The sequence below is a fragment of the Penicillium chrysogenum genome (genome assembly GCF_028827035.1).
Source record: "Penicillium chrysogenum strain IBT 35668 chromosome Unknown utg000004l_segment0_segment0, whole genome shotgun sequence".
Taxonomy (NCBI): domain Eukaryota; kingdom Fungi; phylum Ascomycota; class Eurotiomycetes; order Eurotiales; family Aspergillaceae; genus Penicillium; species Penicillium chrysogenum.
Window position 1 is genome coordinate 3874348 of NW_026622752.1, and position 26713 is coordinate 3901060.

At 49.9% G+C, this 26713-nt stretch overlaps 13 protein-coding genes across 13 annotated transcripts; 4 read left to right on the plus strand and 9 right to left on the minus strand.

Annotated features, from left to right (window-relative positions):
* Window positions 1-579, plus strand: N7489_007420 (mRNA splicing protein SMD1; the record flags this gene model as incomplete). Its single annotated transcript, XM_056713170.1, has 3 exons — window positions 1-14; window positions 111-160; window positions 272-579. 3 exons carry the CDS (start codon window positions 1-3, stop codon window positions 577-579), a joined length of 372 nt encoding a protein of 123 aa, XP_056566885.1.
* A 2897-nt stretch (window positions 580-3476) lies between these two features.
* Window positions 3477-3836, minus strand: N7489_007421 (uncharacterized protein; the record flags this gene model as incomplete). Its single annotated transcript, XM_056713171.1, has 1 exon — window positions 3477-3836. One exon carries the CDS (start codon window positions 3834-3836, stop codon window positions 3477-3479), a length of 360 nt encoding a protein of 119 aa, XP_056566886.1.
* A 1026-nt stretch (window positions 3837-4862) lies between these two features.
* Window positions 4863-5639, minus strand: N7489_007422 (S-adenosylmethionine-dependent methyltransferase; the record flags this gene model as incomplete). Its single annotated transcript, XM_056713172.1, has 1 exon — window positions 4863-5639. The coding sequence occupies one exon, from the start codon at window positions 5637-5639 to the stop codon at window positions 4863-4865; it is 777 nt and encodes a 258-aa protein (XP_056566887.1).
* A 368-nt stretch (window positions 5640-6007) lies between these two features.
* N7489_007423 (succinate dehydrogenase assembly factor 3) lies at window positions 6008-6576 on the plus strand (the record flags this gene model as incomplete). The annotated part of the gene is made up of 3 exons (XM_056713173.1): window positions 6008-6223; window positions 6334-6433; window positions 6503-6576. 3 exons carry the CDS (start codon window positions 6008-6010, stop codon window positions 6574-6576), a joined length of 390 nt encoding a protein of 129 aa, XP_056566888.1.
* A 512-nt stretch (window positions 6577-7088) lies between these two features.
* N7489_007424 (GNAT family N-acetyltransferase) lies at window positions 7089-8107 on the plus strand (the record flags this gene model as incomplete). The annotated part of the gene is made up of 3 exons (XM_056713174.1): window positions 7089-7668; window positions 7738-7847; window positions 7937-8107. Coding segments are annotated over 3 exons (861 nt in total), but the record flags the coding sequence as incomplete, so codon positions are not given.
* A 592-nt stretch (window positions 8108-8699) lies between these two features.
* N7489_007425 (KAR9 family protein) lies at window positions 8700-11807 on the minus strand (the record flags this gene model as incomplete). The annotated part of the gene is made up of 1 exon (XM_056713175.1): window positions 8700-11807. The coding sequence occupies one exon, from the start codon at window positions 11805-11807 to the stop codon at window positions 8700-8702; it is 3108 nt and encodes a 1035-aa protein (XP_056566890.1).
* Window positions 11808-12752: 945 nt separating this feature from the next.
* Window positions 12753-14273, minus strand: N7489_007426 (uncharacterized protein; the record flags this gene model as incomplete). The annotated part of the gene is made up of 1 exon (XM_056713176.1): window positions 12753-14273. The coding sequence occupies one exon, from the start codon at window positions 14271-14273 to the stop codon at window positions 12753-12755; it is 1521 nt and encodes a 506-aa protein (XP_056566891.1).
* Window positions 14274-14958: 685 nt separating this feature from the next.
* N7489_007427 (alternative oxidase) lies at window positions 14959-16158 on the minus strand (the record flags this gene model as incomplete). The annotated part of the gene is made up of 3 exons (XM_056713177.1): window positions 14959-15496; window positions 15556-15846; window positions 15899-16158. 3 exons carry the CDS (start codon window positions 16156-16158, stop codon window positions 14959-14961), a joined length of 1089 nt encoding a protein of 362 aa, XP_056566892.1.
* A 1613-nt stretch (window positions 16159-17771) lies between these two features.
* On the minus strand, window positions 17772-18401 carry N7489_007428 (acylphosphatase; the record flags this gene model as incomplete). The annotated part of the gene is made up of 5 exons (XM_056713178.1): window positions 17772-17951; window positions 18005-18074; window positions 18155-18167; window positions 18241-18271; window positions 18387-18401. The coding sequence occupies 5 exons, from the start codon at window positions 18399-18401 to the stop codon at window positions 17772-17774; spliced, it is 309 nt and encodes a 102-aa protein (XP_056566893.1).
* Window positions 18402-19088: 687 nt separating this feature from the next.
* N7489_007429 (putative glycerol:H+ symporter (Gup1)) lies at window positions 19089-21199 on the plus strand (the record flags this gene model as incomplete). Its single annotated transcript, XM_056713179.1, has 4 exons — window positions 19089-19329; window positions 19391-19458; window positions 19540-20121; window positions 20189-21199. 4 exons carry the CDS (start codon window positions 19089-19091, stop codon window positions 21197-21199), a joined length of 1902 nt encoding a protein of 633 aa, XP_056566894.1.
* Window positions 21200-21369: 170 nt separating this feature from the next.
* Window positions 21370-22224, minus strand: N7489_007430 (putative HIT finger domain protein; the record flags this gene model as incomplete). The annotated part of the gene is made up of 1 exon (XM_056713180.1): window positions 21370-22224. One exon carries the CDS (start codon window positions 22222-22224, stop codon window positions 21370-21372), a length of 855 nt encoding a protein of 284 aa, XP_056566895.1.
* A 352-nt stretch (window positions 22225-22576) lies between these two features.
* On the minus strand, window positions 22577-23077 carry N7489_007431 (uncharacterized protein; the record flags this gene model as incomplete). The annotated part of the gene is made up of 3 exons (XM_056713181.1): window positions 22577-22660; window positions 22758-22863; window positions 22944-23077. The coding sequence occupies 3 exons, from the start codon at window positions 23075-23077 to the stop codon at window positions 22577-22579; spliced, it is 324 nt and encodes a 107-aa protein (XP_056566896.1).
* Window positions 23078-23320: 243 nt separating this feature from the next.
* N7489_007432 (uncharacterized protein) lies at window positions 23321-26705 on the minus strand (the record flags this gene model as incomplete). Its single annotated transcript, XM_056713182.1, has 4 exons — window positions 23321-24589; window positions 24642-26107; window positions 26162-26388; window positions 26440-26705. The coding sequence occupies 4 exons, from the start codon at window positions 26703-26705 to the stop codon at window positions 23321-23323; spliced, it is 3228 nt and encodes a 1075-aa protein (XP_056566897.1).
* Between the last annotated feature and the right edge of the window lie 8 nt (window positions 26706-26713).

The following is a 26713-nucleotide window of genomic DNA, read 5'->3' on the forward strand; positions in this document are numbered from 1 at the left end:
ATGAAACTCGTCCGGTATGTGATAATCTTTCTTGTGCGCGGCAATCACCAGCTCCGCTGAACGCACCAAGCATCATCAAACCCACTCCTGCTGACAGATGATTTTTCTAGCTTTTTGATGAAATGTGCCAATGAGACGGTAACAGTTGAGCTGAAGAATGGTGCGAACCCCCGCGCAATCCCCGCAATTCCCAAACCAAAGTCCCCTCGAATGTGTCAATCCTTGAAATACGCGAAAGGACTATGTTCCCTAACTCTAGTTTCTCTTCTAGGCACAATCCTTCACGGCACTATTGTGTCTGTCTCTCCTCAGATGAACACTTCTCTCCGGGCCGTCAAGATGACCCCCAAGGGCCGCGACCCCGTTTCTCTCGACACCATCAATGTCCGCGGTTCCACCATTCGCTATTACATTCTCCCCGACAGTCTTCCCCTTGATACCCTCCTCGTCGACGACGCGCCCAAGCCGAAGAACAAGGCGCGCAAGGAGACAGACCGTGGTCGTGGTGGTGGCCGTGGAGGACCACGAGGCCGTGGGCGCGGAGGCCCCCGCGGTCGTGGACGTGGACGTGGATTCTAGATTTTCTGTTTTCTTCTGAGAGAACAGCCCGGCGTTTGTTTCTGTCTTTCGAAATTCGGTTTGATTTTGCATCACATGGGATACAATCTGTTCCTTTTTTTCTACTACCCAGGCGAGTGGTCCAGATTTGGATGGTGGGTGACATCCTGAAAAAATTAAGACCGGGGAACTTTTCCCCCTCTCTCAATTCGCTCTTCCCGATATCCTGTGCTCAGAGTTCAAGGCTTGGGCAGAAAAAGTAGCTGAACACTAGCTATCAAAAAGTACCGTAGGATCACCCCCCGAGGGAATGATGCATACGATCTGGGTGTGCTTCGGTCCGCATTCTTTCCATTCGTCTGCAATACACGTGTCCCGGTCATGCGAGTGTGGAGAAGACACTGGCTGTATGCCAAGTGAGGTGTACATATAAAGCAAACTCAATATGATCTAAGCCACAGCAATATCGAAACAGATATCCGCGAACATCACACGATTTTGCGGACACATACATCGTAAGCGTGTGCAAATCTCGCCTATGTACACGTCTAGTAATTCGTCTTCCCTCCTGTCAAGGTTCTGTTGGAGTCTCCAAAGACTTGACAAAAACACGGCGATTTCAGAATATCAGACAGCGCATCTGAGATTGGCCATCTACGCCGAGACATGTTTAATTAAAAGATCTATGTACTAACTTCGGAGTTATAGGGTTAAACCACCGATCTTCGGGGCTTACTCTTTGTGCATGGTATACAACATTGTACGTTGTATTTCGCTCCCACTTCCAAAGTTCTCAAGCCAATGTCGTAGTGTTGCAGATCAAATTAGACGTAAGATTACACTGAGAGACCATGTCTTGCCCAAATAGGTAGGTGATGAACTTGGAACACATAGGTGCTCTTGCAGACGCTCGTGATCGCTCGGGTTCGCTCCGGTGATCTGCGTATAGAGGGTCAAGGTTTAAGACATGAAAAAGCCTATATCAGTGGGACCAGGGGGAGAATCTGCAGAGTAAGCAGAAACGGGGATCTTATTAACAGTAATAATGTATGACAGCTTTTAGCCAATGTTACAGAATCATTATGCCACGAGGCAGTCTTCCTGTGCCTCCGGGGCTTCCTAAGGTTCGGAACCGACAGGTGAATCTGAGACCCTTGCCAAGATGTCTCGAGAGGTTCCCGAACGATTTGGCTCAATAAGGCTGTCACCGTAGTCCTGTTCCAGCTAGAGGGACTAAAGTCTGTTGATCCAGCGTTTTCCAGGGTTGCCACGGTAGACTGTTTCCGGTTAGACGTTCTGAAGAGCAGTTCTGCCAAGATTTTTATAGTGGTTGGCTGGTAATCACCTTCTAGTTCAGGGGTTCTCGCATGCGAATCATGCCCGTTTACATAACTCGATCAAAATGTTCCGGTTTTTGTTTCGAAACCCGGGAGAAAAGGATTTTAGCATTTAGATTGTAAAATTGGCGAACTCTAACTGAGAAGTATTGCTGACGTCCATTGTCTCATTGCCTCTCCGTATGCTCCGTAAAGTACGTATAACCATCGTACTCAGTACTATGGTAGTCAGATGAGTATGGAGCTTCATTATCCCGCGCTGATCTATTGGTTAGTTCTAACCTGATCTTCCTTTCCTGCAGGGGAGGGTATTATTTCCAATTAGCGCGTCAGACGACATGATATTCCAAAGATAAGGTCTGCCCAAGCCTTCATTTCTCGGTTAGCGCAAATCCAGGAAATGTCCAATGATCCGGAATTATCTTCCCATGATCTTCGCTAGTATACATGTAACACTGTCATGACCCGCGCAGAGCACGACACCGCCGATCTTAATGAGGACAACCCTGCATGTTAGAGTGGATATCATATTGAGCGTTTTTACAGAGTATTCGTTAGACATCCCCGGCTCGTCCCGTTCTTCTTTGCGTGGCTAAAAAAGGGGGAAATCAGATCTTCGATCTTTTCCCGATCTGTCCTCGATCTGCCCACTTCTGTAAGGCAATTTTCACACGTGAGTAGTTGTCTACTGGAAATGCAAACGCCGAAGTGAATTTCTGCAATAGATGTTGAAGCCAACAACGCTGTTAGCTGCTGAAGGAAGAGCAAAGCATGGTGCTCTAGGGCTAAAGGATCAGATGATCTACATAACAATGTGACAGCTTCCCACGTGGATGTGGGGACTGGCTATTTCGCTGATTGTCAAAGTTTGCAACACGTTTCTTCTCAGTGGAGCTTGATCGGATAGGGGACCAATTGCATCGGTGTGTTGCATGTGCAATGCCAAATAGATTACAACTAAGAGGATATTATAGCCCTAAAAGAGGTCCAGATTAGGAAAATGGTTCAGCGACCCGCATCAATGGCTTGTTCGTATCTGACAGAATACGTACGGAGAGTCTAGAGAAACTATTGAGAATAAGCGAAAACCAAATTCCCATGTCTAAAACGTCTCGCTTGCGGGTGTTACGTATCGTGCGTTTAGCCTGTAGGACCAACACAGCAGGGGTTACTCCGTATATATAAATCAATAAAACGTGAACCACGATGTTTAATCCATCTCCCGTATTTGGCAAGCTGAGCAATTTAATATGTTTATTATGTTTCTCTTTAGAAAACTAGTCTAATAATGGAAGTCGATATACAACAATGCAATAGCACAATGGCAGATCTGATCCAGTATTATAGCCTGTGTATCATCTCTTTTCTACCAAAGGCGAGTAGTAAATGGTTATGTGCTTAGCTTCTTGAGTCTCCACCACATTATCATTGGTTGAGTACATTTCAGAATGCTCCAAAAAGGTACAATGGGATCATGCAATGCATCCACTAGTCTCGCACTTGGCCCTTCCAGCTCAACTGGTTCTTTCAATCGTGGCAGTGCCCCTTGTGCGCCTTCCTTTTCGAAGACAGGATTGGAGTCTAATCCATGAGCCACTTGTGGTGGAGTAAGGCTTTGAGCTTCAGCGAGCTCGGGTTGTGCCTTTCACCAACTTTCCATCGACGTTTGCGTTCACGACGAATCCAAAATCCAATCCCCAAAATAGCTAAGATAACCCGCAGTGCAACACCAAAGCCTGTACCTGATTTAGAACATGTTAAAAAGCCCGGGGACTTTTCTTCTGGACCCTCAATCATTGTCGTTATCGGTGTCGTAGTCGGAGTTGTAACTGCTGAAGTAGTGGCTGAAACAAACACCGTAGCCGGGACCAAAGCAAGGCCAGTAGGCTTCCGACGGAGCTCGACTCCGTATTCATTCCAACCGTCAATCGCAGAAGCCATATATTCAGAAGTGGGTTTTGTAGTACCCTTTATGTGAATCCAAGTCAACTGTAGCACCGAGGATGCACACCTCGGTATTGTGCCAGAATTTGTCTATACAACAAGGTCATGTACTAAATGTCCAGCAACTTGGCCTATAGTACGGATCACGTACTCCATTTTCCCATTGTTCTGTTTTTAGTACACGCTAATTTCTTACTGGTAGTTAGGGCAACATGTCCCTATGGCCTCTCCGGCGCTTGTATAATTTGCGGTCGTTGCGCAACTGCTAGGGCAACCGATCCTGGTAGTTGAGCACTATATTTTCAGATGAAAAGAATTTGGAAGAGAAATGAGAGAGGTTAAATGATGGTATGGTAAAGTCGCTGGCCCGGAAAGCAACCGGTCTACCACTAGAAGCTGTGTTTATCCGTATCCAAGATGGTATGCAGCTATTCCGGTATGTGGGGAAGATATGACTCGATGCAGAGAGACATGGAATGGACTATTTAATGTATAACCAATGCATTGCCATAAAGAGAAATCCAGAGCGTCATGTTTATTGCCCCTGCTATAAGCCATTGAAGCCTGTCTGCAGAAGACTACACAGTCAGCCAGAACGGGAGCCTCCAAGCCAAATGTGGTTATTGAGGGCCAGTCGACCCGAGCAGCATGGCAAAGAACTGCTCACACCATATCCCGCCAGCCAATTCAATTGCATGGTTGACACAGTGTCACCGAGGCTGCAGGGTTTGACAAAATCACCTAGTATGGGTTGAAGATAAGAGGCAACAAGATCATCGTGGCCCACTGGCCAAACCAGACCAAGAGAAAACCGCTTCTCGGGAGGTGTCTGATATTTTTGAGGCATCCGGCCACATTGGCTGTGAGCGCTACGTCGAGTGGGAATGGGCTTGATTTATTCAAGATTTTCACAATTCTGAACTACTCAGCACTTAAATTGCTGGTGTGTATGCAGAGGTATCTTCACCTTTTGTTACTGTCCATCAATGCACAAATGGTATCGTTGTTTAATGCGTCTTTTCCTCAAGAGCTATCCTCTCTCCATATCCTCACAATGACCAATTTCTCCCACCCAGCCTGCATACCACTCGATCCCGCCGTCTCCGCGCGCCAACCGCCCCAGCCACGAATACGCCCCATAACCTCATCAGGCCGATTCTGCTTGCAGAGTAAGACATAAGCGACGCCACGCGCAGACAGCACACCAGGAATAGCATCAAGAAGCCTATCGGTAGTTTCCATACCATCTGCCCCGCCCGCATACGTCAACGACAGGAAGTACGAGTCATTGTCAAACTTGGCAGAGCGAGACATGGCCTCTGAAACAGCAGGATCATTTTCCGCCGCAGAAGGCAGACGCGGTAGATCCTCAGTCGGAACATAGGGTGGATTGAAGAGGAGGACATCAACACTGCCAGGACGAAGAGGTGCACACAGATCGGCTGTCAATGAAGATATGTGAAGTGATTGAGGAGACGGCTGTTGCTCTGTCTGAATGGCTGTCGTTGCGGTTTTCCACGTTGCGATGCAAGCATTGCGGTTCACATCAATGCCTAATGTGAGAATATCGCGTCTGCCGAAGATCTGTTGAGATTGTGCGGCTGTGAAAGCTAGCACAACGCCAGAGCCTGTGCCTACTTCCACGACTAGTGGTGATGCCTCTTGGTTCTTTGGGAATCGTTCAGAGAGCCATCTTGATTCGGATGCTGATGATAATGTGTCCAAGAAGAGGTATGAGTCCTCTGACGGCTCGTAGATGGTATCAAAGGATACGTGGGAAGTATCTGGCGTGGGAAGCATGGTGTGTATGTTTAATAGAGGCAAGTTGCTTCTCAGAAATTCGAGGTTTATCGACGCCTTTTTTGGAGATAGTGGGGTTATCTCGAGATTATATGTTGCAGAACGCGGGAACTTGACGTGAGGCGATCACAAATTCCAGCAAGGAAAGTATGTACAAGTATGTACTCAAATAGAACATCCAATGTGAAGCAATTGAATATAATCCCAAAAATATCAGCAAATGGCAGAGAAGGAAATGCAACGCAAATCTCCAATCCCGAGACATCCCGACCCGCTGATTCGCGCGTTCTCCTCGCCGCCTTTGCCTCGAAAATCCCCGGAAATTATGTCATTCCCCAATCTTCCCTGAAAGCACCTCCATATTCAAAATGCGCATTGCTCAGCGTTTACTCATGGCCACGCCGGCCTCGATCGGCTCGAAATCCAGTCTCAGCGAGGCTCTCGCTCTCCTCCCGCCGCTACAGCTTTACCGTCGCATTCTACGCGTCCATCGCAAACTCGAGCCCGAGATGCGCGTCCTGGGTGATTCTTATGTGAAGAATGAGTTCCGTGCGCATCGGGGTGTGGAGAACCCTTTGCATATTGTATGTCTATTCTTGTCTGAATTGGTGTGGTTATACCGAGTCAAAGAGAAGGGGATACATAGCGGAAGTAGAAGGCTTGTCGATGCTGTCACTAACATTGGCGACGATAGATCGGGTTCTTGACTGAGTGGCAGCTATACGCGCAGAAGTTGGAGGGTGATCAATGGACAGGAGATAAGCTGGACAGGGCCAAGTTGGATAAGATGAGTGGTATGTTCTTGACTGTTGTTCGAACTTTGCCTGGTCGATCAAATTGCTAAGCGTTGGTTTTCATTGCAGATCAGCAACTTGGACAGTTACTCGAGCTTATGCAGGCTCTGAAGAACGGAGGAGAAGGGGAGGAAGGTCAATAAGTCCTCAATCGATTGCATTGGACCGCGGTTGACACTACTACTCCGAGAGTTGGTGACATCAACTCCAAAAGTTGAGGACTGGCCTGCCCAAATTAATCAAAAATAATCGTCGGCCACAGATTGATTGATCTAAGGGCAGTCAGCCTTGTTTGGTAGGTTTGTGCTGAGATGCAGGCATCTCCTATCCACTCACCAGCTCATATGTATATACTATGTGTAGGAATAGAAGACGACAGTCTCACTGGATCCAACAGGTTTGGCAATTCAGGACCGCCCCTAAGCTATATATCATAGAGTATAGTCTTTCTATGACTACATCTGGGACCCTGACGCTGTAGGTTCGGAACAACTCCGAGAGCTACCTTTGCATGTTTCGCACATTCCGGGTGCATTGACGAGAAGGTGGCACCCATGCGAAAAAGATGTAATTTCAGCCCTACATCATACATCCGTCTATCATGTTCTAGCATATATGTAGCGATGAATCAAGAATAATATACTCCAACATCAGTGGAGAACGCCCTACCAATGACAAGCTGACTCATGCAAAATCGGCTGGTGCCGATATGGAGATGGAGAAGAGGGTATATCAATCGTCAAATCCTCTTAACCACTTTAAAATCGTCCAATTACCATTCTACCACACCTCACCCTTATCCCCAAATCTGTCCCAGCTCACATATCCCAAAAACCTCACGCATTTACCCAAAATGCCCGCTATTCTGGAAGACCCCTCGACCCGCAATCCCCCACCAAAAGCACACACAGATGCAGCGCCGACCCTAACAGCGAGGGAAACAACTCTCCCCAAGTTCTCCTCCGCACCAATGACCCTCTACCCCATCACAGGAGGACCGCAAACCGTCCCAAAGGACCTGATCAAATTCCTGCACGAGGAGTTCAGCGCGGAGATCCTCCGCGGCGGGACGTATCCCATGATGGAGCCGATGGCACTGGACCAGTTCGCTGACTATTGGTTCGGGACGTTTGCGGTCGTGGCGATCTTGGACGATGAGGGGCAGGGCTTAAGAGAAGGAAGGGATTGGAAGAGTGTTTGTATGGGAACTTTTTATACCAAGCCTAACTATCCCGGTATGTGGTTTTCGGTCATGTTCGGATGTAACAATCTACACCATAGGAATAAAACACTGACTCTAATAGGCCGCTGTTCTCACGTATGCAATGGAGGCTTCCTCACCACCACGGCCGCACGCGGCAAAGGTGTCGGACAGGCAATGGGCGAAGCCTACCTGGACTTTGCCCCGAGACTGGTAAGACTTGCGCCCCTTCGACTTTCCAATGCTCTTGGGTGCTGTTGCTCTATCAGGCACAGAACCTGCGTGACTAACTCTTTCCGTAGGGATACACATACTCGGTCTTCAACCTGGTTTTTGCTAATAACCCGGCCTCCATCCGCATCTGGGAGAAGCTAGGGTTTAGCGTTATTGGACGGGTTCCCAAGGCTGCGCGGTTGGCGAACAGCGAGGAATTGGTGGATGCGTTGATTTTCGGGCGTGAGCTGGGAAATTAAATGCAGGTTTCAGTTTAATTTGAGACGCCCGTCCATGTTTCAGATGTACAAGAATCGCCGTTTCAAGTATATACGTATAGATCGTGTTGTTAACGAATGATGAATTCCCTACGATGAACTACTGCGTATGTGCAATAAACTTGCATGAGAAACGAGAAATGTCATTTCCAACAAAGGCACAACTACATATGATAAACTACAAGGGATAATATTCACAGAGAAGAGAAGCGGAGCGGTAATCAATGAGACTCAAAAGAGAAAATAACCGCAGAATAGATGACCTCAACGCTCAGACCAGACCATGCAAACAAATAGGGATATCACGCAAAACCTGACTTGTCAAGATGATGGCTCCCCTTTACGCCGACTGAACACCGATGGGAAATCGAGGTCGAACCGAGATGGAAGGGGTGTAATGCACAAGCAAAGGAACATAGAGAGAAGATAGATAGAACGAACAACGTCGTAGAAGTATAGGTAGGAGTCGGACGGTAAGGAGGATAGAATGAGAAAGGCGGAGAGAAGGTGATGAGGGTAACAGGTGACACAGGTGTATCTAAGGAACAGTACAAGACGTACAGCTCTGTTCCCACTAGCGCCACCGTGGACGAGTATCCACCGGCTTTGGAGTTGCTGCCTCTTTCTCCGTTCGCTTAGGAAGCGGGAGTAGACTGGTTCGCCTGTTGCTAGAATGGCCTAGCGCTGTACCTGGTCGTGACGATTTACTTGGGCTCTCCATCCCACCTGCAGCTCCTGACACACTTCGACTGAAAGCCGTGGGCGGGCCTGCAAAGCTCTGGCGACTGCGAGGTGTGCTTGACATTACTGATGGTCGATGGAGCCGGCTGTACGGCGGTGGGTCGAGGAGCGAGGACCGGGCCGGTGTAGGGGAGGACACGTTCCTATTGGGACTCCGAGAACCAAAGCGGCTCGAGACGCGACTGGTTGATCGAAGGCCGCCGGGGATCGGGGATGCGGACGTCTCTCGTCGGAGAGAGTTGGAGAACGGAATTGTTGATGATGGCCGGGGTGTGCGGGCGAGTGGTGCGGATGACTTCCGCAATGTCGAGTTGTAGCTAGTAGCCGTGTTATTCAAGTTCGTGCTGTTGGTCCAGCGTGGGCGATTGGGAACAGTAGATGGCGGCGCTGGTGTACGAGAACGAGCGGCCGGTGTCGGTGTGAAGTAGTTTGAGGATCTGGAGGATGGGGTAGGAGACGCCAAGACCGTCGGTTGGGGGATTCCAGACTTTCGACCGGTGTAAGGCGCCGTGGGCTGTGGCAAGCTGGAGTAACGACGGTTCGGGGGCAGAGCCGAGCGGGCTGTGGCACTTCCGACTGAACTTCCGCGACGGCTTGAACCGCCCATTGGCGTTGAGGCGTGCTTGTACCCGTTGCCGGTCATGATAACTGACGACGCAGGCGAGCTTCCTGGGGTCTCGATGGCACTGCCTGCGGCTGGACTGTCCATGGTGAGGATGCTGGAGATTGAGTCTCGTAGCTGGTGACCCTTGGTAATTTGCACATCTTCGAGAGATGTATCCATTACCTTAGTGCTAGCCTTGAGAGCATCCGTTCGGGATGTCATGTCGGATAGCAGGCGCAGAATCTCACCATTGACAGTTAATCGGTCGTTGACACCCTTTTGAATGATGGAGACCACACGCTCAATAGCAGGAATATAATGCATTTTCTTCGCCTCATAGCTTTCAATGAGTTTGGTCAGCGTTGACGGGTTGTGCACCTGCATGCCACTTTCCAGCCCTTCTTGTAGCTTCCCAATGCTGCGTTCAACCGATTGAAACATTTTTTGTGCCTGGGCACCAGCATTGCGGAAAACCAGAATCCACTTGTCTTCTGCCAACTCCTTCAGAAGAGCTTCAGCATCGGTCTCAAGAACTTTATAGCTCTTCACCAAGTGATTGCGCCGGTCTTCAATCTCCTCACATGCACTCGGGAAAATGGTTTCAGCGCGTGCCTGGAACATCGAGAGCCGCATGGGCAAAAACTCCAACGATGCTTTCAAGGGCTGCATACGTGCAAAGATAGCCATGAGATTAGAGTGACTCGTATCATCCTGCGGTGTTTTGATAACTGGAGTATCAGACGCCGAGGCCAACAGAGGTCCAATACTCAGACGATTCTGTGAGTGTCCGCGGCCTTTACTGGGGGACTCTTCCACAATCGTCTCCAGCTCATTGATGTCGAGGCCGCCACTGGTCTCGCCCGTATCCATCAAAGCCTGGTGCCGCTTTTCTTCCATCTCAAATATCAGCCCGCTCAAGTTGTCAACTTCCACACCCACGTCGCCCAGAACGTTTGACCAAAGCTCTTCCCACTCCATTGCCAACTCAACCTGTTCTTTCGCACCTTTCAGCTTTTTCTTGATCTGAGTCCAGTTTTGCAAAATGCTCTCCATCTGGCTCACAATAGTGTTCAAGTTACCGACGTCCACATTGGCAATATCGTCTCGAAGTTGGACATTCTCAATAGCCCTAACGTACACGTTGACCAGGGACTCGAACCGTGTGATCGCTTTATCGACTTCGTCTAGCCCCTCTCGGCCTCCAGCCGCAGCCCATTCCACGTCGTCTTCAGAATCTAAGCCACTCAGCACATCTGAGGCCTTCTTGATCCAAATCTGGATTTGCTCTGCGGCACCGTTCAAAGCCCGAACCGCAGCCAAAGCCGTGGAAATATTTTCGATGCTTGCCTCGAGCGAGGCTGGTTGTGGGAGAGGGATGGAGGTTAACTGCGAGAGCTGGTTGCTGAAGGAGGCACGGGAGAAAGAGTATATTGAGTCTGCGCGCTGCAAGCCCATTGGGTTGAAATATGACTGTGAGTTGGATGAAGAGCGCGAGTGCACGGCGTCGATTGGAGGCGAGTCTTTGGGAGGTGGTCTCGGAGCAGACTCCTCTTCAGCGGACTGTTCCTCTCTTCGTGCGGTATCATCGACATATTTTTCGAAGTCGGTCCGGTCGTCTCGAACATCGTTGGAAGCTTGAGAGCTCGACATCGGGTTTGCGCGTGGCTGCGCGAGAACCGGCTCTGCGACAGACATGGGCGTGGGTGGGCTGATGTGTTCCACGGGCTGGGCAGTCGCCGGAATAACAGTGGTGGCCGGAGTGGGCAGTTCGGGACCGTCCACGACTGCTTCGGATGACTCCGGGTTCTGTCCTCGCGCGTCTGCAATCTCTTGGAGGATATCTTGGTGGGGTAGCTCGAGCTGGTTCGACGCGCTCCGTCTGAACTCCTGGGTTTGTCCGGGCGATATGTTCGAACGATTCCACGCCTGGCCTTTTCTGGTTACCTTGATCGATAAGTCTTGGTGCAGATTATCAAGCTCCTTCAGGTGCTCTTCGGGGATCCGACCGACTGCATTGGCATGCCGGTTCTGCGTCGCAGTCTTATTACTGCTATCCAGCAACTTGACCCGAGCCGCGAGGGCGGGAGAAAGTCGGCGGAGGATCGATGTGCGGCCGGCGCTGGTTGGCTCAGCAGGGGCGGATTCTTCTTCGTTGTTGCTGCTCCCTAAGCTCCACAGCGATGATTTGGACTTCAGGCGTCGGAGGGTGGAGGTAGTATCATTTGGAGAGACGGAGAGCGCGGGGGTGAGCGACGGGGGGGAGGTTGGTATGGACGTGCTGGGGGGTTGCGTCGCGCGGTCGGTCGCAAAAGGTGGACTGTCGGCTGTGGCATGCATGGAGACAGGCCCTGGGGGGTATTGAAAGAGCAAAAGGACCAAAGGATGGAGTTCAGACAGGGATACCAGGAATGTTTCGTCTTGTTCGGGGGTAACAGGAAGTCCCTTTTTCACGGTTTAAGGCTGCACATGTGGCTTTCTGGCTGTTCAAAGAGTCGGAGAGAAATGCTACTACATGACAAGGATTAATGGAGGTTCTAGATGCAAAGTCTCGTCAACTTGGAGATATCGGGCAGCAACCGTTGAAACAAAAAGAGGGATAAAGTGGCCATGGGCCGTTTACTCTGCAGAATGGGGGTACCTCCAGCCCCGTACTATTAACTATGGGGCCCGATGTACCCCCTCGGTATGTAATTCAAGGGGATCAACGAAATGAGATCATTTCACTTTCGTTTTTGTCTTCGTCTTCTTTTTGTGCCCTGGATTTTCTTTATTTCAATGGTTTCGGGTTGAACGGCATTCGCTGTTTCTGCTAGCACACTAGACCTGTAAGTATATCAACAGTGAATCCAACTTCAACCCTATATTCTGTACATATTGTACATATATTGTACGCCCTTTGTGCACGAGGCTTGTCGATCAGGTCAAAGCACTAGACACGTTAGAAATAAATCAATGCCCAAGGGAGTTAGTTCCTTATTTGCATATTCGGATCAGCACCCATATGTCCTTACACGGTCTGAACACGAAAGAAAGACACGGGGATGAATGTTCCAAGCTTCAAATGATGCACGTACGCGTCTATGGAATGAAACACAATAAGATATACAATAAATTAAAATTCCAAAAGAGACCATCAACAAAAACCAAAATATGCAGAGGCAGAACAGTCGGCGACAATTCAGGGGTATCGTATCAAGTGCCCATAAAGATATCAAAGAGGAAAAAAAGGAAACAATCGAGATGCAAACATGAACTTCCAACACTTCAATACTTCAAACACTTTCAAATCAACCCAGCACTCGGGGGTCGCCCGGGGTTAGCCGCCTGCCAATCACGCACCAGCTCTTCACGGACAGTTTTGCACCAAGCCAGCAGTGCAGTATCGAACAGCTTCCAAGCGGCAGTGCCACTATTCTGTACAACACCCATAACATCAACATCCAGCCGGAGCTCCCACCGGAGTTGTGCAGCTTTCACCCAGAACTGAAGATTTTCAGTCTGCCGGTACGGCTTGGCAATGTCATGGTGGTAAGCCGTGATTTCGCCGAATTGACGTTTCGACTTCTTGATCGCAAGGTTGTGTAACTGAACCAGGGCACGGCCGTCCCGGAACCTATCAAGAAACGCGGTGGGAAGGGAGTCATCGGGGGACTCCTCAACCGGTGTCCAGGTCGGCAAGGAGTCACCGCCAGGCAACAAGCTGCGCAGGAAGGATTCCTCGCGGGAGCGCTCACGGCCTCTCCAATCGCCCGCGGCCCAATCCCAGTTCTGCCGCTCTTGAGCTTCAAGGTCTTCGAGCGCTTTCTCGCGGGCCAGCATGGTGCGCACAGCCGCCATCCACCCCTGGATCCGCTCACGTTCCTCCTCTCGCAGACCGCTGGCAAAATGCCGTGCAGCCCACCGCTTCAATACTTCCAGGACATCGAAAAGTTCCTTGCGGATCTCTCGTTCGCTCTTTATTGATGATAAGCGCTCTGGGTTCTCGTGGGTGGTGTAGTAAATCTTGGCGGCGCGAATTGCATTTGTAACATCGTCCAGGATGCACATACCCTGCGCCTCCTCCTTATTCATCGGGGTCGGGGCCTGCCCGGATTGATCATCCTCATTTGACTCGGGGATATCACCCGGAGAAAGACTTGACCGGAGGATTGGGCGCGGGGGAGGCTCCGCGCCATTTTCAATTGCCTCGATATTAGCCTCTGCCTTATCCAGCGCGAGCGTAAGCTGCCGGCGCAAGAAAACCAGATCTGGCGGAGGAGGGATGTGGTGCGTTTTGATGCTGTATGTGCTGACTGTAGGCGGCAGCATCACCTCGGCGTCCTCGTCCTCGAATTCGCCCTCTGCCGGGTCCGCCATATCTGATGGGCTCGCGACCATATCATCGTCCATGTGTCGCTGATTAGGGGTGATCAGGACTCGTGGCACATTATCCTTGTTTTTCTTGCCCTTTTCCCACTCGCGGCCCCTCCCGCTCTTCCCGTCCAGTAGACCCGTCCGCGCAAAATAGTATTGTAAGTGGGCGATACTGCCGAGACTCATGACGCTGTCGCGGTGGCGGGCCGAGTCCGAGAACTCAGCACCCAATGCACGGGTATATCCATGGCGGCGGGATGATGTTGAGACGGATGATCTGGCATCTCCGGAGGTAGCGGAGGAGACGGAGCGGGAGGACTCGGAGGAAAATGTACGGTCTGGGGAGGAATAGGAGGAGATAGCTGGTGTTGCCGGGATCGATGGCGACGGCGAGGAGGCCCGGATAGACGCTGTCATCTTGGAGTCCATGGACCGTCGTGGCACATCCATCTTGTTTAATTTGAATTGTTCAGCGTGGCCTGTTTCACCGGGGCAAATTTGGTGGAGCTGGGTCGCGTGAAGATCAATCACTAGAACGTGCCCAGTGACGGATATTCTGCGGGGGATGATGTGACGTTAACAACGAGGCCTAGGCGATCCCCAGACGGGCAACGGCTTTTATATAAATGGATTAATGAAAGGACGAAGGTTTAATGAGACCTGCAGGATCGACGGGCGAGAAACTGCTTTTGGGCCAAAAGGGGGGCTTCGACTAACCGGGGCTAAAAGGGGAAGCGGGTCAACCACATGGAGATGAAAGAGATGAGTGTTCCTATTCCACCAAAATGAACCAATGAGGCCAGTAAGGGCCCCTTTTCATTTCGCAATTGCCCATTGTTGGAAGTTATGAAGCTACATTAATGCTGTATAGTTCCAAAGGCCTCGAAAATCGGTTCCTGGATTGCCTGGTTGGGTTTAGCTTATGCCCCGCGTTCCATGGTTGAATTCAAGGCTTTGGAACCTTACAAGGTAGGTTGAAGGTGGTACATACTTGGGGGTACATGTTGTGCATTAACATGACATACTTCAATGTTGCCAGTAAAATAGAGAGGAGATGCTATTCAAATGACCAAAATGTCCCTTTCTAATCCCCCATTTTTTTCATACGCCTATAAAAATGCGCGTTCTTAATGCCTCAAGACTTCTCCGTTCTCGGTTTACCCATGAAGATCTCGTTACGATCCCAACCCTCCGGCCTCAGATTATCAATGCCCTTTGTCGGGTGACTTATGCTCGGATCAGTGTACTCAATCTGGTAGGGGTTGGGGTCTTGAGTTGGCTTTAGGTTGGCGAGGGTATGGTTGACTTCGCGATGCTTGGCTTCATCGGCGCGGATGAATAACAGCAGGTCCTTCATCTTGCGCTGACCCTCTGGCATCTGCCAGTATTTGACCGCAATCTCGGGTGCATCGAGATCTTTCCATTCCGGGAGATTGCCAGCCTCTAGTTCCTCAATGGCGCGGGTATAAGTAATAACAGCCTCCTCCTCGAGGTATCCCACAAATCTGTGGCAGATGCGCGGGGATATCAGGTACGACAGGAAGAATCCGTTGAAGAAGACTCCTTGGGCGCCGATAACCATCACGCGCATGAACCAGCCTGGTTCGGCCAGTTTCAGGAAGGTAAGGAGGTGCATGCGTTCGTTGAATGCTTCTTCGAGCAGGGTTTCAATCCTATATAAAAGGAATTGGGTTAGCCTTGAAGTAGTGTGTCAGGGGCTTTTAACGCGTACCATCCATTGTCTCTCTTCATTTTGCGGAGACTACGGAGATGTCGCAGCATGCCGCCCACCATCCCGGGAACACCGGCTATGCTTTCCAAGAAAACAAACCGATTTAGCCATTTGTGCTCGGTCATTTTGAACCTGGCCGGTAGTTCCTCGCCGGGCTTGGGATGCTTGTATCCTGTCGCTGTGTCCATGCCCCATCGGAAGAAGCGTACAGTTCCTAGGGCAATCCAGTCGGACCAATTTGCAGTTTGTCTGTGGGCAATTTGAATACTTTGCATTTGCGCCTCGGTGTATCTGGCGTAGAGTTAGTGTCTGGCTCAGATAGATGGCCTACGGATATACTTACACTGGATGCACCCATGCTGTTTGCACTTCCTTAACATTTGGAGTCTCTGGTGCTGGGAAGTAATCTGTAATAGTCTGGCTCTTGGGTGTTGACGAAATAGGGCGCTTGGATGTGAGGCTGAATGCCGACGTGCGCTTGCTGACCCCACATGAAGAATTGAGTGTCGTCGCTACAACGCCCGAGCAGGTTCGTACAGCAAGGTGCAGGTACTGTGGCCTTGCTGCAGCCCGCAAGGGAGCCCTCACTGATAGAGTATTCATGATGGAACCAATGACAGAGAGTTGAGGTCGGACACGACTGAAAGTGATAAAGGTATTCAAGGGGATGAAGATGATAAGGTGAAGAAGAAGATGATGTATGATGAATAATATACACAAGAAGTGTTCAAGATTGAAGTTGTGGGTTGTGTTTGCGGTTGAAGAGAGATGAAGGTAACTCCCCCAACCTTATAAAGCTTTAAATACTCATGTAAATAACATACGCAATCCTTGGGTGACGAATAAAACCAGGGACATTTCCAAAAAGAAAAAAAATGTCAAAGAAAACCCACCGGAAATGCTGAGGTTGTACCTGGAAGTGATGACATCCCATATACTTCATCACCCAGGCACCTGGATGTTCCAAGATTCCCCTTTCCATCGGCCTCTCATGATATCACTTATCCCTCAAGATCATATCTCTATTGCAACACTTGAACAAGAAGCGAATATATCAGCCTTCCCATTATCCCTGCAAGATATTCATACGTTCCATATCATCAATACTATTCTCTCCTGTCAAGTTCTTGTTGGCAGGTGACATCGGAAGGGACCGGGAACGGCGATATGACTCAGCACGTGGCCACCACGGGGTCTGGGCAGCCCTACAAGCCGTTTGCATTCAGTCCCGAGAAATATTCGGTATCAAAGCCCGGAGTGAATTTGAGGTCATTTTGTGGTCTCGGGATCTTGAAAATACCCGTTTCTTCTATTTCACCGGTGACTGAATTGATGACTGGTTGGTAATCGAGAAAAGGAGTAAATCTTCGCCCGTTTCCTGCCGATCAACGCACATGCATAGCAATTACTTACTACAAGTGGTATATCTTTCATGAAAGATCTATACTAGATCGATGCACATATAAATAGCCTGTCAGATGTCCTGTCTGCAGTCAAGGTCTGCACTCTTCTTTTTACGGCTGTCATTCTCTTTCGCTATTTCGTTATATCCCTCGTCTTCCTATACTTTCCTTCGATATACGAAAACGTCAAAAGAGGCAAAAGTACTGGTATCTCTCCCAGTGCATTGAATTTGAGTACGTAGTATTACAACCTCCGCGGGCTAGCAAGGTGGGCTATATCGTCTTATTCGAAAACCCCAGGCCTAGAATTGATGAGCATTACATACCTACAAATGTAGGTATAGGTTGAAGACCGATGATTTAGCCATTTTTCTTCTTCTAACATCGACTCAGCTCCCTGAATCGCTATCCATGGACGTCTCATACCTCCATCTTTCATCCCCTTCTGTAACTTCCCTTTTTAGCCTTATCTCAATGCTTTGCGTGTTGTTTGTATCTGTTAGTCCGTGATATACTAGCCAAGCTATTGAGCCCCAGCTGTTTGATATGGCTGGAAATTTGTATTCTAAAAACCATAGTTCCCGCATGATCGAAAGTCTCCGAGCGCCGTGGCTGGTATTGACTGTTAATAACAAGAATGTCTGTTTCAATATACAGTTTGCTCTATGCAGTTAAGGTACCTAAGTAGCAACCATAGCTTTACAGTCAACCATCTAAAAAGGTACTGTCTCAACATGATGAATTAGAAGAACCACTCTGACCATGGCCTCGACTTGTGTTTTGATTGATTGTAATAGAAAAAGAAGTCAGATCTTAATTCCCAGGTTTGAACATTGACTCTGCTGTCCGCATCACGGCAAATCCCTCCTCGTCACCACGCACGTCCAAGTGTCGCTTCTCCAGCTTCACTACATGAGCCCTAGGAGGACCTTTATCGATGCGCTGGAGGAATTTCTGTACTTTTTCGTCGGTGCCTTGGGCCTCACCTTCGACCTGGTAAGATCCAGTAAGCGCTACGTCCGGGGCCACGACAGGGAATCACCCACTCTTCCGCAAGTAGTATTCCTAACCCAGCCCTTGAGACCATCGAGATTAGCACATCTTTGGACGAAGTCTCTGTGGAGCGCGGTGGTCACTGGTTAGTCGATGGACTATGATGTCATCTGTCATGGGGAGAATATGGGGATATTCCCTACCGGAAGCCGACACCTATGTACTTATGTCAGTGACAAAGTGAATGGTATTGTTTGATGATCATGGACAAGTCATGAGGTCGACCTACCTTGGACGGTGCCATGGACTTTGAAAGCAACCTGGAGTGCATATAATGTCAGCGGGGAAATCTTCCAAGGTTTTGGCTCTCGCTGTGCTACGGGGTGGCGATGTGCATGCTAGGGCTGAATGTGATATATATAGTAGAAGGCATACTCGTATGTTTGACATTTTGGATGAAATGGGTTTCGTTGAAGAGTTGGAGGATGTAGAGTTGAAGTATACGAGGTTGATGTCAAGGCCTGGAGAACATTGTGGGCCCCAGCATAACGGCTGATATACAACATACAATCCTTCTCTTTGAGAGAGCTAAGGGTATAGACAGATGCGACATTGATTTAGAGATATACTATTACTCTATGTTTCTTCTCAATTTGGTCTTTCTGTCTTTCATGTCCATACATAAGTGATTCTTTGCAGATTTTGAACCCTCAATTTCCTTTTGGGCTACCCGTTGCTTGGCCCCAAAGTTATATATTAACCTCAAAGGTCAAGCTGATCGCATATATACTCTGCCTCGGAAAATGAATGTTATCAACTGGGAGGTGAATACTTTCGTATGACTCGATGTGATATTAATTGGTGCTGATTGGGTCCGCACAACCTTGGAAGGATCTACAACCTTACAATGCTGGACTCCGTAGACAGTTCGTCGATCATTTTGATATAAAATGGAAATCGTTTTTATTTTTATTTTGATGTTACATTGGAAAACTCATTAGTTCCGTGTCGAGATAGGATATAGTTGAGGCCACCTACCGAGTGGCGGTCCTTGGCCCCTGAGTAAACATTGGAATCTCAAACATCTCCCCGACTTCAACTTCTCCAGACCTGCGCCGGCCATGCTACTGATATAAAATGCCCTCCATTTTCGCCTGGCTTCGGCGGGTCTACTCGCTAGACACCCTTGACACTCGTTTTACCTCTTCCGCAACCCCTGCCCACGCCAACACACGACCTTCCAAAGATGCCCGCGCCAATGTAATCGCCCAGGGCGCGTCACCTTCACTTTGGCGCACACCCGAATTCTTTGTCTACTACTTGTTCTTTATTATTCTTGTCCCATTGATGTTTAAAACTGTCATCGATGTCTCGAAGGGTGTGTGCAGGCCAGAGAAAATGCTGCTTCTCGAAATTCTGACAGAGGATCAACGTCACAGAAAGCCACCCCGTCTACTCCACATACTCTCACCTTTTATCCCCCGGTTGGATCCCTGGTCGTCAGGTGGTAAGTGCGAAACGCTCGGCGCTCAGCCATCCGCTTCCACGAGGCCAGCTCCGACTGACATTATTGCTCCAATGCCCTTAGGACAACTCCGATGCACAATATGAAAGCTTTCGCGACAATATCCCTTCACTCCTACTACTCCTAATCGCCCATCCTTTGGCTCGCCGTGCTTATCAGTTGTACGTGAATCGCTCAAACGTCGGAACAAAACAACCAAACCATTCCGTGATTGCTGCGGGCGAGGCGCAACTTGAACAGCGAATGCGCTTCGACTTTTGGTTCGGACTGGTCTTCATAGTAGCGCTTCACGGAGTATCCGCCTTCAAGGTGTTATTAATTCTGTATATCAACTTCCGAATCGGCAAGGTTGTTCCGCGTTCCTACGTGCCTGCCGCCACATGGATCTTCAACCTCGGCATCTTGTTTGCCAACGAATTAAGCGGTGGTTACTCCCTTGAGCGGATAGTGAAGGTGTTCGCTCCGGGTTCTGGAACGCCAGAAGATGGCACCACCTCGCTAGTCCAATGGGCTCAGACTCTAGATGATCTTGGGGGACTGATGCCGCGATGGGAGGTTCTTTTCAAGGTCACGGTATTGCGCCTCATCAGTTTCAACATGGATAACCACTGGAGTGTAGACTACCCTGCGGCAAGTCCAATTGAAGTAAGTCTTCCCGTGTTGGCCAGCCGTCAAATCCTAAATGACAATCAAACTTACCGAGTTCTACAAGAAGAAGCAACTAGACCCTGCGAACCTTTCTGACCGTGACCGGGTCAAGATCCCCGCAGAACCAGCTGCTTTTACATTCCGCAACTACATCGCCTATGTTCTCTACTCACCTTTGTACCTGGCCGGTCCGATCTTGACATTCAATGACTACGTATCCCAACAGCGATACACATCGGCGTCACTCACTCGACCTCGCATCACGATGTACGCCATCCGCTTTGGTCTCACCCTGCTCTGCATGGAGCTTATACTCCACTATATTTATGCAGTAGCAATCTCCAAGGCTGGCCCAGACTGGTCCGTCTTTACCCCGGGGCAGCTGAGTATGCTTGCCTACTTCAACCTGCACATAATCTGGCTGAAACTCCTCATTCCCTGGCGATTCTTCCGTCTTTGGGCCCTCGTAGACGGGATTGACCCACCGGAAAACATGGTCCGCTGCATGTCCAACAACTACTCCGCCTTGGCCTTCTGGCGTGGCTGGCACCGCTCCTATAACCGCTGGATCGTCCGCTACATCTACATCCCACTGGGCGGCGGCGGTGGCCGGAGGCCACCCGGGGCACCCAAACCAGCTTCACCTCCTCAATCCAACTTCATGGGCAAGTTCCTGCAAATTCGCAACTTCCTACTGGTCTTCACATTCGTCGCCTTATGGCACGATATCAACCTCCGCTTGCTTATGTGGGGTTGGCTCGTTACTCTCTTCGTTCTCCCAGAGGTTTTGGGCGGCATGCTTTTCCCCGCCCACCGCTGGCGCTCTCGTCCCAATACGTATCGTGTCATCTGTGGCATTGGCTCCGTTGGGAACGTCCTTATGATGATGATCGCAAACTTGGTCGGTTTTGCGTTGGGCCTGGATGGATTAAAGGATCTGCTTGCCGGCCTAACGGGCTCATACTCTGGCCTGGCGTACATGGTCTCCTGCTGTGTAGTACTTTTCGTCGGCGTGCAGGTTATGTTCGAGGTTCGCGAAGACGAGCTTCGCGCGGGCATTGACTTGAAATGTTGAGCCTTCTTTAGACATATTTTAGAAGATCAATTTCGCATTGGATGATATCACATTAGTATTTATATTGGCTATTGTACAGTTTTTGGTATCAATTCATAAAGTCATCAGTAGAACAGGACCAGGCCAGGCTCCTTCTCAATAGTACACACGCAGAAGCACACACCAAACGGCTAAAAGAAAGCACCACACCTCGAATCCTCATGAACCTTATAGCAAGCCAAGCTACAAGTCCTCACATGGCAACTCTTGCACCGAATCTTCCCCCAATACCCACACATACAACAAAAGTGCCGCCCCGGCCGCCCCGACGCCTGCGGTTTCGCACGCGACGCATTATAAGAAAGCGGCGGCTCCGCCAGCAACCGCTGCATGATCCGATCAGAAGGCACAGGGGGCGCATACGACCGCAAAAGCGGATCATTATCATATTCCGACTTGATAAGTTTCGGCTTCCGCGCCTCATCATTGACATCCGCCTCAGCATCCGTAGTCACCCGCGCCGGCGTCGACGGACCAGTCGCGCCCATAGCCGCCGACGGACGTTTAACGCCTACAGCACTAGCCGGTGTCGCGCTGCGCCGCATAGCAGCAGCCTTGCTTCCCTTGGCCGCGACGACGCTCGCGCCTCCCGCGCCCTGCATGCCGCCGACACCCCCGCTGCCTGAGGCAATTGCTGCTTCTTCGTCGTCGAGGTGGTTCCGGAAGGTCTTTTGGGACTGGAGGATGCGTCGGACGTTCGAGGTGGTTTTTGCTCGTGTGCCGCGGGCCCCGGCTTCGCGCGCTTGTCTTACTGGTACTGGGATCGAGACGTCGCGCTGGTTCTCGCGGTCTAGTTCGGCGAGATGGCGTGCGATCGCGTTCGCTTGTCGAGAGGAGATGTCGCCGCCCTTGCCGGTGTCGCGGATGCCGCGTTTCCGCCCGAGGGTTGGGGCCATTGCTTGTGTGGGGTCGAAGCCCCGGGTTGGGGCGTAGGACCAGCCTGGTGTGGCTGTTGATGTGTCTGAGATGAGTTCGACGCGGAACATTTTGGAGGATTTGGTGTTGGATGTTTTGGTGATGTGGAAGTTGATGAGACGGGGAGTTTGTTGGAGTTGATAAAATGTTTGTTTTGTTTGCAGTGGAGTTCGGGGTAGGGAGTACAATGTACAGGGCTAAAGATTTAGTTGGTCAATTCAATATTTTTTAAAAAAGAAAATGTGGTATTTGAAAAGATGATACTATTTCGATGCAAAAAAGGGAAGAAGAAGCCACGTCCTGCCCATCAAAGAGTGAGAATGGGCTTCATGGCCAGGGTTGACAAGCTTATGCACAGAAAACAAACCCACCCAACACCCCCGAGCCATAATAAATACACATGCGAAACATAGCGATCAGGTACTATTTCTTCTTGTGCAGCTGATCGACTTTGGTCTCCAGTTCTGTAATGTATGACTGGAGCTTGATGGTAGCCTTTTGAAGAGCCTATAGAGCAGACAATCAGTTCTGCAAAGATCAAAACATAGAGAGAAAATAGGGAGGTCGTCCGACAGATACAGCAGTCGGAAAGCTCTAGACATACCACAATATCATCAGATAGCATCTCATTGGCGAATCGGTACTCTGCTAGGATGTAATAGTACACCGACGCGCTGGCGGCAACAGATCCAGCCAGGAACCCAAAGACACTATCGGATATTAGCAAGAAGCTTAGAAAGACATGGGCATTTGACATAGAGTGCCATTAGGAACAAGGAATTTCTCATACCCTCCTCGGAAAGCTCCAACAGGCTTGCTTGACGGTAGCGGCGCGGCGGACTCCCAGCGGGCGCGGGATGATGAAAAGGACCGGATGCCGACGCGTCCCCGCAAAGGGAGAAAGATCTTTGTACCAATAGGCATATTGGCAATATTATTTCAAATGTAGAGGGGAGATTTATGGATTGTTTGGTGGAAGATGGTGGCAAGGGGAGTTGTTGGAAGTGACGTTGATGAATTGCGGAGGTTCGGGCGGGTCGGAACTTGGAGACCTGAGGCCTTTTGTATACAAACAGGGAGACTACAGCCATACAAAATAAATGTATTTAGAATCATTCAAATGTGATATCTAGCAAGGAAAATAAAGTACGTGATCTATTGCTTGGCTTAATTGGCCATTGTACTCTCGTTGAAGAGATCCGCCAACAGATCGTTTCGGCACACTGCGAAATCTACGCTGCCCATGCCGTACGTACTCTCAAACACATAAATACTCAACCGAGCGAAGAATGGGCGCAGGACGCGCTCAACAATATCGTCCTTGGGTGTCTCTCGGATCCAGTCGGAGATAAGCCACGGCCGCTTAAGACCACTGCGACCCTGGGGCTCGATCGTCTCCGCCGGGACAGTGGGTGAGCCTGCACCACGTGGACCGAAAGACTGAGAGACTTCATCTGCTAGAGCGATGGGCTCCCAGCGGTCGGGCGGATAGACCGCATCAATCGTGTCAGTTATGAAAAGCCATTCAAGGAGCTGGAAGTCGTCTGGAGCGAGGACAAGCAATATGTCGAGAAGCTTGCACGCCTGAAGCATCGAGTAAGAGTTGTAGAGCTCCGGCTGAGAGCCCTCTGGTACTGCGGAGATAGCTTCTTGCAGTTCCGTGTTGATCAGTGGCCAGAATGGCGCCATGGCGGAGGTAGAGGTCTTCAGCGCGACTGCTCGAAGAACCATGAACACTTCCGCCCGCGTGGCAGAAGAAGGCGACGAGGAGCTGGTTGCCGCAAGAAGATCTTCCAGTTTCTGAAGCAATGCCGGTAATTCACCAACAAAGTAATCATCACTAGCGGAAAGCAGAAGTAGCGCGATTCGCCGGAGGTTGAGCTGCGCTTTGCCATCGGCTTCCAATCGGGCCGCCGAGGCTCCCACGCCGAACATGATACCGGCTGAGCTTGGGGGTGGAAGACGGACAAGAAGTTCGGATAGCCGTTCCTTGTCAGCGAGAACCCACTGGCGCAGAAGGTCCATCCAGCTATTCTTCACCAAATCCAACTGCAAGCCAAAGAACCGGACATCATTGAATGCGTCCGATATGTCCTTCTTCCACACTTTCGCCGCAGCTGGTACTTTTGCCATTTGCTGTAGAAGAACCATGACATTACGGTTGAGATTGTTAGGGAAGAGACGTGACCGAATGAGAGGGCCCACTACATTAGTCGAGACACTGGTAATGGCGGTGTTGATCCGATCTGAATCACCCAGGGTCGTGATAAACGACGGCATAGAGACCGCTAGAATGCTCAGCATATCATCGGGTCCAGTATGAGAGACCGAGGTACGCTCATGTTCTACCGATGATCGTGCCATAGGCCCAGTGTCGTGGTTGAGGCCTAGGGGCTTGCTGGTAAAGACTGCGGTAAGGAGTCGTAGGAGAACATCCTGCGTTATAATTGTCAGTGACTGTGATGAAACCAGCAGTGGATACACATACTCCAAGTTCCTTTCGCATACGGCGGTCTTCACCAAACGTTGTATTCTCCAATTTCACCCCCAAAATAGCCGCAAATTCAATCAAACGTGGGAGGATCTGCCGGTGCGGGAATGGGTTGCTAAGAACATCGCGCAAGAAAGTTGTGCAGTCAGTCCAAATCTCGTCGAGGACATCATCGTCCAGTGAGCGGGCATAGGTAACCAAAAAGCTAGCAAGCTCGGACTCCGAGAGACTGGAGGTTAACGAAGATTTCCGGCTAGGATCCAAGGCAGTAGGATTAGTGCGAGTGTAGATTGCATTGAAAATCGCAGGGATGGTGATCTTTGGGCTTGACCCATCGAGAGTATGGAGGAGATTGAAGATAAGTGACGCTGTCTCCGTATCAGCCTTGGTCCACATTTCCACCAAGGTCTCAAGACATTCAAGTGCCTCTGCGGTGAAAAAGTGCTCTAAGATTCGCCTTGAGCGGTTTCTCATTCGCAACGAGGTGTATTGAAACGAGGCCAGAGATTCGCAATCAGGGGGAGAGTCACTGTGATCTCCTGCACCCCACGCCCAGATGGAGAAGCATAGGCGAACGGCATCTTGGAAACAGAGAAGAACAGTCAGGCGGTCGTTGGCTGTATTTGGGCGGCCTTGTCCGCCCTCGGAGTTGAATACCCCAGACACCATGTTTCCGAAAAAGCCCTGCGCTTGGTCAGGGCTCTTGACTGTTGGAACGTTGGACTCCTCCACAATGAGACGTTCGTGGGCGTTTGCGATACAGTTCTCGAGGCCACTCAGAAGAGCAATTGTGACATGCTCGGAACGGTCCTGCGGCCAATCCTCTGTTTGCTGGAAGGACAGCTGGAGTCTGCCATATGACGCTCGAATCTCCCTGCAGAAACATTCCACGAGCATCAATAGAATCTGGAATATGGAACCTGAGTATAGAGGGAGCACCTCACAGAGCAACACTATCCACTTGTCCACAATTTCTCGGGACTTAGGTGAGCTGATTCCCTTCAAAAGGCAATCCAAAAGCCGCTCTGGTGGCTGCGGTAGCTGAGGGATCGATTGTCTCCTGTCTCCCTTGTCACTGGTGAAAGACAAGATCGAAGGACTGGTCAGCCGATCTCGAGAGCTAGCTCGTAAATGTTTTGGGCGAGGTGGCGGTGGTGGTAGATATGCTTGCGCAAATCGCACCTTCAACGCAGCAAGTAGTGCGTCGATTAGTGCACCCTGCACCGCAATACTGCCCCCCTCAGAAGAGACAAGCAGGCGCTCCACCAGGAAATCATCAATGCCAGACTCCACTAATTCCTCCGCCCCGGGCCCAAGGAGAAGTTGCCGCATGAGCTGGAGTGCGTCCTTATGCAGTCTTTCTCCATCTAAGTTAAATTCCATAGGAGCTGGGGACAGTGTGCTGATGATTCGAAGAGAAGTTTCAAATATGGCAGAATGGAGACTTTTGAAGTCTGCATTATCTATCCAAGAATCCATATTAGCAACAATTGTTTCGTGAAAGATAAACTACCCACCTTCAGATTTGGTTGCTTCAAGACGCTTCTCATTGCCTAGCACATGAGTAAGAAGTGCGATCCATCCATTGTGCGAAAGCGCAGATATGATATTTGAGGCTGTCCGTAGCAGGTAGTCACACTCTTTGTAGTCATCCGGGGAAATTGAGTGGTTGTCTGTCTTTTTCTCGCTGATTTCATCAGGCTCAGAAAGCTCATCAAGGTTCGAGATTACCACATGGAAAACTCTGATAAGCTATTAGATATGGATAACGCGTCGGGACGAGAAGCCGACTTACTTGTGGATAGATGGCAAGTCTTGAAGCCATAGTTGAACGCTCTGTGAACTGTCACTTGACTCTTCGGAGAGAAGATCGAGGACAACGAAAAGGGGGCGTTCGAGCATCGAACATTGATAAGAGAACAGGGTCCCTCCAACATCAAGCACTTGCTTTGGCGGCTGCTCATGTGTGCTGTGATGACTGTGGTTCCACAAGACATAGAATCGCTCAGCTTGTTGCTCCGACGAGAGGTGGCGGGATGCTGCAGTTGACACATTGACCATTAAAGTTG